The following is a 12,455-nucleotide window of genomic DNA, read 5'->3' on the forward strand; positions in this document are numbered from 1 at the left end:
ACCTCATCTGCGCATTCACCTCGCTCCTTTCCTTTTGGACGAGAAAGGAGTTAACATCGAAAGGACGTTGCAGTCATGCGTGTCCCAGCTCCTCTTTCACTTGTAGCTCTCGGCCTGGTCGGTTCGACTGTCGCGCACCCCTTGGTCGACCATGAAGAAGTCCTGGGTCGCAAATCTGACTCCCAGAAGAAAGCTGAGGCCGTCAAGGAGGCTTTCCAGCATGCTTGGGATGGATATATGAAATATGCATATCCTCATGATGAACTTCACCCCGTAAGCAATGGCTATGGGGATTCGAGGTAAGAGATCGGCTATGAACTTCTTCGACAGCAGCAAAGGCCTTGAATAGGAGAGCTACTAACTCTCCATCTGATGACAGAAACGGGTGGGGTGCTTCGGCGGTGGATGCATTGTCCACTGCCATCATCATGGGCAAAACCGATGTAGTCAACACAATCCTGGACCACGTTTCAAAGATTGATTACAGTCAGACCGACTCAGAGGTCAGTCTGTTTGAGACCACCATTCGCTACCTCGGAGGCATGCTCTCAGGATACGACTTGCTCAAGGGCCCCGCTGCACGCATGGCTCACAATCCAGACCTTGTGGACACTCTCCTGGTCCAGGCCAAAAATCTGGGAGACGTTCTCAAATTTGCATTCAATACGGGATCAGGAGTTCCCTACAACAACATCAACATCACTTCCAAGGGCAATGATGGCTCAACCGCCAATGGACTAGCGGTCACGGGAACATTAGTCCTGGAATGGACCCGTCTCTCTGATTTGACCGGAGATGACGAGTATGCTTCTCTGAGCCAAAAGGCCGAGTCTTACCTACTAAACCCCAAGCCATCAAGCGCGGAGCCGTTCCCGGGTCTCGTGGGGAGCAATATCGATATTGCCACCGGTAAATTTACCGATGGTTATGTCTCCTGGGATGGCGGTGATGACTCATTCTACGAGTACCTTATCAAGATGTTTGTCTATGACCCGACACGATTTGCCTTGTACAAAGATCGCTGGGTCTTGGCCGCTGAATCAACAATTGAGCATTTACAGGCCCACCCAGAGCCTCGCCCGGATTTGACTTGGCTGGCGTCATATGACAGTGGACGTTATTCATTGAACTCGCAGCACTTGACTTGCTTCGATGGTGGAAGCTTTTTGCTGGGGGGCACTGTCTTGAACCGCCAAGATTTTATCGACTTCGGTTTGGAGCTTGTGCACGGATGTGAAGCCACCTATAACTCAACTCTGACCAAAATTGGGCCCGATTCTTGGGGCTGGGACCCCAAGCAGGTTCCCAATGATCAGAAAGAATTTTATGAAAAGGCTGGCTTCTATATCACTAGTGGTGCCTATATTCTGCGTCCAGAAGTGATTGAAAGCTTCTACTACGCATACCGCGTCACCGGCAAGGAAATTGTACGTCTTTTGCTACATCCTTTTCCCTGACACGATAGCCTTCGGATGCTAATTCAACAAAAGTACCGCGACTGGGCATGGAACGCTTTCGTTGCCATCAATGCCACTGCCCGTACAGATTCCGGCTTCGCCGCCTTGTCCGATGTGAATGCTCCCAATGGTGGCTCCAAGTACGACAACCAGGAGAGCTTCCTCTTTGCCGAGGTCATGAAGTATTCATACATCATTCATGCTGAAGGTGAGTGGCACTCTGAGTGGCCCTAGTCAGGCTTATCCCTGAACATGAACAACATGCTGATGTGATCTCATAGACGCCGAGTGGCAGGTTCAGACTGGAGGCAAGAACAGTTTCGTTTTCAACACCGAGGCACATCCCGTGCGTGTGCAGCACACCTAGTAGGCCTCCGCAGGTCAACTGTTACCTTCCAAATTGTAGACACACTTCTGCATGGTGGACATTCCTACGCCTCAATTGATGGGTATATATTTATAAAATTCAAGGCAGACGCCCGGGAGCTGAAGAATGTCCAAACCGGTGCTCTCGTCCGAACAGGTTCCAATACCCAAAGTAATTCGTCTCAATTATCCCGGACTTCGCAGCTTATAATTGCACAAAACATAAACCCCATTCAAGCATCGGGGGTAGCCAATCTCAGACTGGCTTTCTCATTCAAGATGACTAGGCATCTCTGTCTTCAGACGACAAAAGCATGAAGACTTTACGAGTACATCAGCAACCGCCATAGCCAGCTGTAGCTGCGGTTTAATGATGCGTGCTTCGGCAAGTCTTTGCATCCTCATTAGGCATTCATGATACCCGTGAAGAGACCAAATATTATTCGGATGTGTCAATGCTCGCGGCAACGATTCATCAAGCCCCAGATCCGCCGCATATACATCCAGGGCCTCTTCGACTCGATTCTGCTCGAGCAGCAATGCTCCCAAAGCGTGCCGCGTAGGCTGCATCCAGCCCCAGGGCTCATCGTATGGCAAATTGTCGTCCAATTCTACAGCATTTCGCAAATGGTTGAAAGCGTCATCATAGTCTTTCCGACGATAGGCTATTTCCCCGCGGAGCATCAGCGCAGCCACTTTCAGAATGTCGACACAAGTGTTGTTGAAGATCGTTCTAGATGAAGGCACACGTTGGTGTGCTTTGTCAAAGAGCGATTCTTCTTGTTCCGCTTCGTCGACGCGGCCAGTGGCGGCATAAGCAACGCCCTTTCCGTAGTGAATCATGGCAGTAGTGACGCAGTAAAGGCTCGCGTCCGTCGGCAGGGCCAGTGCAAGAATAGAGTCCCATTTTCCGAACCGAATCAAAGCATGGACTCGAGCTCCAACGAATCCTTCCAGCCAATCCTCCATGGGAGGCGATTCGATTCTCAAAATGTCTTCCGTGACTGATTCAGCGAGCGAATTCGCTGTATCAATGGCTATTTTCGATTGACCTGCCAGCATAGCGGCGTACATGCGAAAATGGTAGTCATGACATTTGTAGAGATTGTAAAAGTGTCCATTCTTTCGCGTGGACAGGAATTTTACGTCTGCTCGTATTGCCGAGGTATTTGAAGCAATTGCGCGCCGATAATCACCACATAAAACGTCAATGTGGCTTGGCATATGTTCGAGGTGACCTGCGTCAGGCACGAGACCTCGCAAATGATCCGCAATTGGGAGCCCAAGTTCCGGCGTGGGAGACATCTCGGTGAGATGTATGTATAGATGTAGGAGACCCGGATGTTGAAGCGCCCTTTGTTGAGCAAGTATCCGGTCCAGTGCTCTTTTTGCCTCCATTGTACATGCCCCGGGGGGAGGCTGTCCAGTAGACAGATCCCAAAGCTGCCAAGGCGTCAGATTCATCAACGAATCTACATACAAGGCCACAACATCCAGATCTTCCGGAAACCTCTCGTATACAGAAGTCATGGCCGAGGCATACTGAGAATTCCAGGTGGTGCAGTCATCATAAGGTTTTTCCTGAGGATAGCGCTGCATCAAAGCATCGATCAATGCTCTCTCGACGGGACTCGCGCTGTCTTCGTGTCTTTTCGCCTCCATTGTCGCTCTATGAGCAAGCCGGGTAATCATCAAAAGCTCTTGCCCATCGAAGAGATCCCAAGGTTTGTTGTAGTTTGGCCCCAGTGCAAAGGCCAGCCCCCAGTATGCCATGGCGCAATTGGGGTCTGACAAGATTGCTTGCTCAAAGCAAGACGCCGACTCTTGGTGATTGAAGGCGTACGCCCAAGTCAGACCCCGATTGAACCAAGTCTGCGCATCAGGACTGTGAGTGCTCACAGACCGCTGATAGTTACCTAGATTGAAATAACCTGCGGTAGAAGATTGCCGGGATGGCATCTTGTATGCCTCCCAGATCTCATTCATGTCTGCGAGCAGCGGACAGGCGGCTCAGTTCTACCACTAAGCGTAAGTCAGTATGTTGACGTAGTGCGTGAGTGGCCAAATGCAGTCTATTCTCGCTTGATGAAAGCCAGCAATGTGAGTATATTGAAATTGGTACGCAGGCCAAAGAGTTACCTTCTACAGAGCCCGGACCATGATCGCCATCAATGAAAAGTAGACCACGTCCTATCATGACGGCGAAGTTGCGATTACAAGTAATCGGATATCTTTGCGGCCTGATTTCTCAGGCTGTCGAGGTTCCCCGCGATCACTGAAAAACGTGGGACCACCGTTTTGAAGACTCCTAAGGGGCTCATTTCCATAGTATTCGGTTCGCTCCGTGACCTCAAAAGTTGGACATGCACAATCACATCTATTTAAAGGTCCATATATGTAAGAAGTGATCTTTATTGGAGTCACTTTGCACTTTCGCAAGCCCGAGAGGCGAGAATGGACCTAGCAAGTGATGTTGAGAGCTATGACAATCTTTCTGAGTTAGCCATATTGTAAGAATACACAAAACGACATTCTCAACAAAGTGACCTAAACAGTAGACAGCCCTCTGGTGGGATCTCAGCTATCCTCCAGGCGGTCGTGCAACCGTGAGCTCTCAGAGCACGTGATTCCAGAGGTGGTTGTCGTTCTTCACCATCTCTGCCATATTCCTCAGTATGGTACATGCCTTCGCGCTGATCTGTAAGATAGCTGCTTTGCTGAAAGTGTGAGTTGATGTTTGTCCGGCTGTAAGAGTATTTGGGGCTCCGGGGTCCAAGAGCGGAATGTGTTTGTAGTAGCAAAATGTATCGATCCGCTTGCTAGGAGTGGAAATAAAGTGCATGCCATATATTCAGAATGCAGACAGACTATGTCTAATACCGAAACGCTTCGAACGCCATCAATGCTTGGGAAACCAGCGAACATGAGAAGGACAAAATGGAAAATAAACGCAGGTCACGAAGGCTGAGTTCGACTTCATGCCTGTATGAATCTTGTGTTGAACAGGAGCGCTCCAACAGAGCGAGCAAAACATTGATCCGCAAATGGGAAGTGTGACCGGTGCAAATGCTAGTGACAAATGAAGACAGCAAGGTACAAGGGGTATAGGCAGGATAAAGCAATTTCGCTCTCGATAGTTCACGGTAGAGAAGCCGATCAATGTACAGCGAGGTATGTTCAGAGATCCCGAGACTTGGGCCGAAGAGGCAGAGTAATAGCCCCTGTTTGTGTGGACGGCACGATACCTTCCAGCACCGCATCCACTTCAGCCTCTAGCTCTTCATCATCTTCGAGAACCAGTCGTTCGTCTTCGATGGACTTTTCAATTGATTCAGCCGGCTGAGACAAGGCCTCGGAGACTTGTGAAAGATAGCTAGCACCCAAGTCGGTACCTTCTTCGTCTGCAGCCCCATCGTCGAGGTATTCACTTCCTTCCTCGTCGCTCAGATCATCTTCGTAATCTTCCTCGTCGGCGTCATCCTCTTCCTCAAGGAGATCATCCTCTGCAGGCTCTTCTTCATCTTCACTATCGGTGGAGGAGAAGTCTTCAAGATCCTGCGGTGTGTCACGCCAGTACAAGAAATCGGTGTAACCTTCGCCTCCCGACTGGACCAGAAGGCCGACTGGAGGGAAGAAGTGATCCAGCAGCTCTTGCATGGTGACATAGCTACTCTTGTACTTGTTCAAGCTGAGCAAGTCAAGGGAGACTTCAGCATTCGAATTGATTGTGAAGATACGGGTTGAAGGAATGTTGACCGATCGATAGCTCAGCGCATCAGTCAATCTGTTGCCGAACCCAGCGTAAAATGGATTCTCTTTCCCTGCGAAGAGGCCCAGGATGTCACGCAGACAGGCCATTTTGAAGACTTCGGGTTTTCTCAAATAGATCTCCCGTCTCAGGGCCGCCATGGTGCGATCCGGACTGCAGATGACGGGCCCCTTGGGCAGACGATATCCATCCTGGCACACCCCATTCAGATACGCACGCGTTGTGTCCGATTGCCCAACAGACCGACTGGTCAAATACATAATGTTGTAACCGTTGTTGACAATGTCGGTATAGAGTTTGGCAACGCCGGCGTGAGTCCAATCGCGCCCGATCATGTTGAGCACATGGCCAAGTGCATCAGACTTTGTGATTGTGCCGTCAATATCGGAAATGACGATAGGCACGTTGCCATTCCAGAGAAACATGTTTGCTGTGCAAGTTGCTTTGTTAACACTGAAAGACATGAAGTTTGGCCCCGGTTTGAGCTTTAGCGCCTTGAGCTGATCACTCGTTAAACGCAGCGTCTTGGCATAATTGCGGGTTTCGGCTGGGAAAGAATCTTCCATTGGAGACTGCGGCGGGGTTGGGAAGCCCGGCTGGACATCAGACTTGGTCCGATGGTGACGCGTCCCCATTGTAGGCTCCAGAGTAGGACGCTCACCCTCGCTGTGATAGCCAGGATCCGAGACCGCATCGTCATCGCCTGACTGTGTGGATCGAATCGATCTGAGAGCTGTTGTACGATAAGCGGCTTGCTTCGCCTCCTCGCTGCTGTAGATCCAAAGATTTCCATGCTCATCAGCTCCGATGAGCGCACCAATGTCATAACTGCCCTCCAGTTCTTCGGCAAGAATCTTGCGTGCGAGAACCTCGGCCCGGATGGCGTCTTCCTCGTTGCTTTTGTATCCTGTCATATCCAACATGAGATCACCAGTTTCAGTGATGTGTGAAGGTATGTTCGAGCTTGAGAGCTTCTTCGAGAGCGACATTGCACGAGACATGGCCTCCTGGGGCGACAGTGGAGGTGGGCTTCGGGACCGCGTTCGCTGGCCTGAATCATCTTCAAGTGTCAACTCAGCACTAGCGATGGATGCCACTCTCCCGTCATCGGATCGGCTGCCGCTAGCGGGGATCACGTTGTCCGAGAGTGAGTGGTCGAGTGTGGGTTTGGTCGGACCAGGGCTGAAGGGAGAGTCTGAATCCGCAGGAGAGCGTGACAATGGTGTGATTGTACCTATTCTCCGAATTAGCGACGGTCTAAGGATCCTAATTTTGCTCCCACGAGCACGAGCGTCGTAATCGCACCCAGATCCGTGGCTGTCCGCGACTGCCTCGATAGCTGAAGTCCCGGTGGGGTCTTTGCGCCTTCTGATAGACCATCACTGGGGTTCTTTGCAAGGTCCAGAAACTCAGGCTCCTGAAGATTGGACTCAAGATCCTGCACAGGGACCTGTGGGCTAGCCGCAGGGGACACCAAGGGTGACGTTTGCAAGGACGCGGGGATGTCGTCTGTTGTTTCAAACACGAAGAAGGCTTCGCCCCCTTCGCCCAATTTCATCGCATAGTCCTGCTTCACTCCATTGACCTTGAATTCAACCTTTTTCTCGTATGGGCGTAGAAGAGAGAACTTTCCAAAGCGAACGTGAAACGGCGAGCAGGCAAGAGTACCTAAAGATGTGGGCAAAAGCGAGGCGCTTAGCAAAGGTAATTCACAGAATTGAATGACTTCGCATACACCTTTGATTGTCTGTCAAAAGCGTGCGTCGCAAACTCACCATCCTCTTGTTCAATGACAATCACATCGATCGCGCCGCTCAGAGTCGCCGGGTTGATTGAGTTCCATGTCTTGGAGACCGAGCCGCTGATGCTACGAACATACTGCATTTCGTCTAGGAGGGTGGTAGAACACCCTGAGAGGGAGACTGGTGTTGCTAATGGATACAACACAAGAAGAATAAATGTTGAAGAAAATCTACTGACGTCGACCGGAAACTCTGGACGGGCGGAACAGAGGGGTGGAAACAGGTTCGTTGGGAGAACTCGGGATCGCCGCCGCCAGGACAAGAAGGGCCCATGTGACAGTCCGGCTGACGAACAGTAGTAGTACCACCCCAGCACTAGTACTGTTTCATCTGTACTACTGTCACCCCAGTCTACATCACAAGCAGTCCACCGGACCACATTATTACAGAGCCCGGGACGGTGGACATTTGATGTAGGATCGTTCAGGTATGCACTGATGTCATGCACGTATGGTGACCCCAGATTTGTTGGACTGGGTTGCCAACATCTGCACGACGCCCCCCAGGCACCTGAGTACATATGGTCAAGTAAACTTCGAGACCAGTCGGGTGGATTCAACCTTCACCCAACGTTTGTTATGTAAGCCCCGGTCGGCGTGCCGAGGTCAATTAAATAAGCCCCTAGAAAACGGAGGCACACTAGTCCAGTCTTGGACTAGTCACCTTAGCGGCAGATCCTTGAAGTCTGAGGCACGCTAGTCTCATCTTGGAATCATCTGACTAAAGTCTGGTCAGGTGACATTTCCATGTCCCACCCAGATTAACAGACTCGATTGCCTCTACGAACATGGTCGCCAGCTGCGGGCTCTTTCCTTCGCTCCTTCCTGATTGCTCCCGCTACCCGCGTCTATGGGTCATTGACGCTGGTATGTACGAGCCATTCTATCTCGCCTTCGATGCCTACCCAACTGTTGTGCCGCGAGTGAAGGTGCGAGGCCTCATGGCTCTGTTCCTAGCGGTCTCAATCTTGTGGGCGCTGATCTGGTAAGCTCTCTGTCAATGAAACGAGAACCGCCCTCGGCGCGTCATTTGGCTCTGAGCACATTTAACAAACTGACTCTCTCCAGGCTTTTGTATCGAGCATGGCAGGTCTGTCAAACTCCAAATGATGTTCTGGTAGAGAAGTTGGGTCTCGACATTCCACCGCCCCCAGAGGTTACTTTGGAGGAAATTACGGCGCGAGAGATACGACTGGCTTGGAAACAGCCAGAGTTTCACAACTCAATACACAAGCATATCATCCAAGTGAACAATGTGAAAGGTCTGTCCTCCACACATGTGTACTACCGATGTCGAATGCGTCTAATTACCCGCAAAACTTACCTAACATCCGTGTGTAGTTGGCGAGTCGAAGCGTGCCGAAACCGCAGTCGAAATTTCGAACTTGGCCCCCGGCAGCATATACCACATCTGTGTCCTTTCTGTCAGTGCAGCAAATTTTCAGACTCCGAGCGCCATTCTGCATGTGCGTACCAAGTCGCTTCCACTTTCTCAAGGTCAACAAGATGCAGCCAGCGGTGGCCCAGTTGTTCGGGCATCTATTCCCCGGTCAACAGTCGGCTTGCCAACTCCGTCCGCCCCCCTCATGGCACGCGAGCTCAGCTCAGGCCAGGTACCTGGAAAACGTCCCTCCACGGGACGCAAATCGTCACCTGCGACTGGCGCTGCTGATCATTCTTACGGTCAAGTAGATGATTCTCGACGCCAAGGCCATCGCTCGAATCGAGATGAAAGCCTAGAACAACTTGCGGAGCGCCTCAAATCGCTCCAGCAGGAGAACGACAACGTAGAAAAACAGGCAGCAGAAGAGGACGAGGAGCATGCGCAGCAATTGAAGGAACTCGAAAAACAGCGGGATGACTTGAAGAAACGTGTGAAGGAAAAGGACGAGGCCAGTGGCGATTTGAAGAAACACGTCTCGAAATTGGAAAGTGTCAATCGCACCGTGCAAAGCGAAAAGACAAAGCGGATGAGACTCCTTCAACAGAAAGAGGCCGAGCGCGACAAGCGGAAGAGCGACATCATGCGGTGGCAGGAGAAGGTCGCTCGCATGAATTCAGATGCTGCTCAGGTCAAGGAAGACAAGTCCCGGGTGGAGAAGGAAGGCAAAGCTCGACGAGAAGAGATTCGCAAAAAGATTGCGAAGGAACAAGCAGATATGAAGATCATCGACGACGAGATTCAAGACAAGGGTGGTCGGATCAAGAAACTCGAGGATGAGAGGAAAGGGCTCCAAGACGGGGAGAGCGAGGACGGCAAAGAGCTGGATCGAATCGACAACGAACGAGCCAGACAGTGGGAGATGAAGCTTAACAGTCTGCACGCACGATATGCCACCTTGGTCAATCTACATACGCAAGCCCAGCAGCAGTACCAAGAGGCCCAAGAGCGATTGAAGTGGCTTACGAATCAGCGTCCAAACAGCTCTGGTGTTTTCACAATGCCTTCCCTGGACCTGGATATAAACAATTCCGCGACAATTCGTCCACGACGGCACCGGAGCTCCTTGAACAGCAACGTCTCCTCTCCTGTCAATTTCCCGGGTATTGATACGGCCTTCCCTGGTGGTTTGGCATACAATCCTGCGTCAACAAACTCCCCCACGTTCCCACCAAGTTCTGCGTTCTTCAACATCAACAATGGCATGACTCTTCCCGATCTTTCCGAGCCGCCCGAAATCATGCGCTCAGACGGGGAATTGACATTCAACAACCCTCAAATGAGCCCACGAGCCGATGCTCTACTGCCATCTGATTTGCTGGGTGACGAGGAGTCTCCCGAATTTCCGCGACCACTGACTCGACCGCTCTTCTCCGCCGTCGAAGACCCTCCTGCCTCGCGAGATAATTTCCACGTCAGGCCTGCCTCTCCTGCGTCTTCAGGAAGTAGGCCCGGTAGTGCTTTTGCCAGTCCGCTTGAGAGTTTGAACAGACAGGCTTCGGACCCGCAGGCTGTCGGTTTATCTGCTGCAGCAGAGAGACCAAAGAGCGCTACTCGACGACTGTCAGGACTCTTCGGTTTTCATAGGCCTAGGGGCAAGACGCTGGCCGATGAGCCGCCTATGCTGGGCACGTTGAAACCAGGCCAGAGCCATTCATTCCCCCGGAATTTGGAAGAAATGGACCCCATCGGTTCGCGGCGACGGCGATCGAGCTACACAGGAAATTGGGCCAATCCTATGTCCCTGTTCCCTCGGAGCAACACCACCGGCGCTACTGCCGACAGTTCATCTGACCATCCACCATCTCGACGTGCTGCATTCACTAGTATCTTCTCGTCTAGCAGGTTTGGATTTGGCAGTGCTGCCAACAGAGGAAGTTCGGATATGAATACGGGGTATAACCAGTTCAGTCCTCGGCACGATCCCATTGATCCCTCTTCAATCCTTGGAAATGTTCGTCGCGGCTCCCTTTCCCCTCGTCCTTCATCGACATTCTCTCATGACAATCAAAACCAGCTTCCCCACCCATCTACTGACAATCGTCATTTTGGATGGCCCTCAACTGAACAGCCTGGCCATCGAAACAGCCCTTTGGGGCTAGACTGGGCTTCTCCTTCGACTTGGTCTCGGGGACCAACTCGTCGGCCGTCCCTCTCGTATGGCTCCTCCGGGCATCTGCCGCTTGGGCTCACTGGCGAACCTGATTACCTGGAAGAAGCGTATGAGCGACAGCTGCGACCACTTCAAGCACCGATCGGAACTCGTCCATCCTCGTCTCATCGTCCAATGACTCCCAAGCTCAATCCCGCTGCGCCAACTTTCACGGCAGTGTTTAGTGGACAAAAAGACGGTCAGCATGAAGAAGATGAAATCGACGCTCGTTTCGATCTCCACGTCGGTGGCGATGGGTCTCCGTCCGAATCGCGCATTTCGCGTGAGTCTCGCTCACTGTCTCATTTCACAGCCGAATCCTACGACTCCCTAGAACGCATACCATCCGGTGCATCTGCTGAGAATACCTCGAAAGAGTCTTTTATCCGCAAGATCACACGGAAAGGTAGCTCTAGCAAATTCAGTTCGTGGAAAGATCGCTCGGGGCTTTTCTCTATGTCCAAAAAAGCCGAGTCCTCACAAGGTGATATTGACGAGGACCCTGCGAGTGAGGTACAGCTGGGTAGGAGCGTGGACAGCACAATTTCGAGTGCTCCATCCGCGGATCGCTCAACAAGGAGCAGCCTGGGCTTTTTCTCACGCAAGTCACGCAAATCTGACAAGGCGAGCGAGACAAGTGAACGCGCTAGTGAAGCTGGCGATGAGGATCCCTCACACGCAGAGATTCCTCACGTTTGAGTCAAAATAAATTCCTTCGGCTCTTTTTGAGATATTAGTATATCTCTCTTTTCATTCCAACAACGACTAATACATTCATTCTGCACCTATGGTGCTGCACATAGCTTCTTCTATATTACAAACACGGCCAACTCGAGCGCAAAGCTTTCTTAACTATGATGTCAGCCAACCCACACACTCGCAGTGTTTGCCGCTTTCAAAATTATCATTCAAAATTATCATTCAAAGTTGTCATTCACGTATTCAATTCTCATATGGAAGGTTCCACGTTCGGGTGCATGATGTTCCTCATTCTCGTAGCAGTCAAGTATGACTTATCGTGGTAGTTGGACCGGACTTTGTCGTTGTACATGAAATTACTACTTGACGTGCTATTAGGGGACCTTTGGAACGCCACCATCGCCTAGAATATTCATTGTAGTTGTGCTACCTGATACTTCGCTTGTCTCATTATTTCCGCGCGTTCAAGGCCCATACCCATTCGATGCATTGTGCAACAATTATAAGCGTAGCTTCAAGGCTATGGCGAATGTAGACGGACGGTCTTGAGCAGCAAAGTCCGGCTCTTGATTTTAAAGCCACTCCTATGTTACTTTCTTCAAGCAGTTTAGGGCGAGGTGACAGGATGGAAAAGTGCTACTGCTACTGCTCTAGCGGAGACGTGGAAATGGTTGGCTTGGACGGCGAAGTTTCACTCCCAGTAAGTGATGCCCAATCTTATCGCCGGACAAAATCGTCACTTTGGTTCGCGGTCACTCCACCATTTCACC

General features: G+C 51.2%; 4 protein-coding genes across 4 annotated transcripts; 2 read left to right on the top strand and 2 right to left on the bottom strand.

Moving 5' to 3' along the window:
- Positions 1 to 75: 75 nt before the first annotated feature.
- On the top strand, positions 76 to 1,824 carry N7539_002559 (glycoside hydrolase family 47 protein; the record flags this gene model as incomplete). Its single annotated transcript, XM_056932162.1, has 4 exons — positions 76 to 299; positions 380 to 1,427; positions 1,491 to 1,665; positions 1,739 to 1,824. 4 exons carry the CDS (start codon positions 76 to 78, stop codon positions 1,822 to 1,824), a joined length of 1,533 nt encoding a protein of 510 aa, XP_056792121.1.
- Positions 1,825 to 2,093: 269 nt separating this feature from the next.
- N7539_002560 (TPR domain protein) lies at positions 2,094 to 3,782 on the bottom strand (the record flags this gene model as incomplete). Its single annotated transcript, XM_056932163.1, has 1 exon — positions 2,094 to 3,782. The coding sequence occupies one exon, from the start codon at positions 3,780 to 3,782 to the stop codon at positions 2,094 to 2,096; it is 1,689 nt and encodes a 562-aa protein (XP_056792122.1).
- A 1,218-nt stretch (positions 3,783 to 5,000) lies between these two features.
- On the bottom strand, positions 5,001 to 7,476 carry N7539_002561 (putative lipin Smp2; the record flags this gene model as incomplete). Its single annotated transcript, XM_056932164.1, has 3 exons — positions 5,001 to 6,826; positions 6,898 to 7,260; positions 7,368 to 7,476. 3 exons carry the CDS (start codon positions 7,474 to 7,476, stop codon positions 5,001 to 5,003), a joined length of 2,298 nt encoding a protein of 765 aa, XP_056792123.1.
- A 705-nt stretch (positions 7,477 to 8,181) lies between these two features.
- Positions 8,182 to 11,685, top strand: N7539_002562 (Fibronectin type III domain protein; the record flags this gene model as incomplete). The annotated part of the gene is made up of 3 exons (XM_056932165.1): positions 8,182 to 8,378; positions 8,462 to 8,655; positions 8,735 to 11,685. 3 exons carry the CDS (start codon positions 8,182 to 8,184, stop codon positions 11,683 to 11,685), a joined length of 3,342 nt encoding a protein of 1,113 aa, XP_056792124.1.
- Positions 11,686 to 12,455: the final 770 nt, after the last annotated feature.

This window comes from Penicillium diatomitis, assembly GCF_028827545.1.
Source record: "Penicillium diatomitis strain IBT 30728 chromosome Unknown utg000003l_segment0_segment0, whole genome shotgun sequence".
In the NCBI taxonomy this organism is placed as follows: Eukaryota; Fungi; Ascomycota; class Eurotiomycetes; order Eurotiales; family Aspergillaceae; genus Penicillium; species Penicillium diatomitis.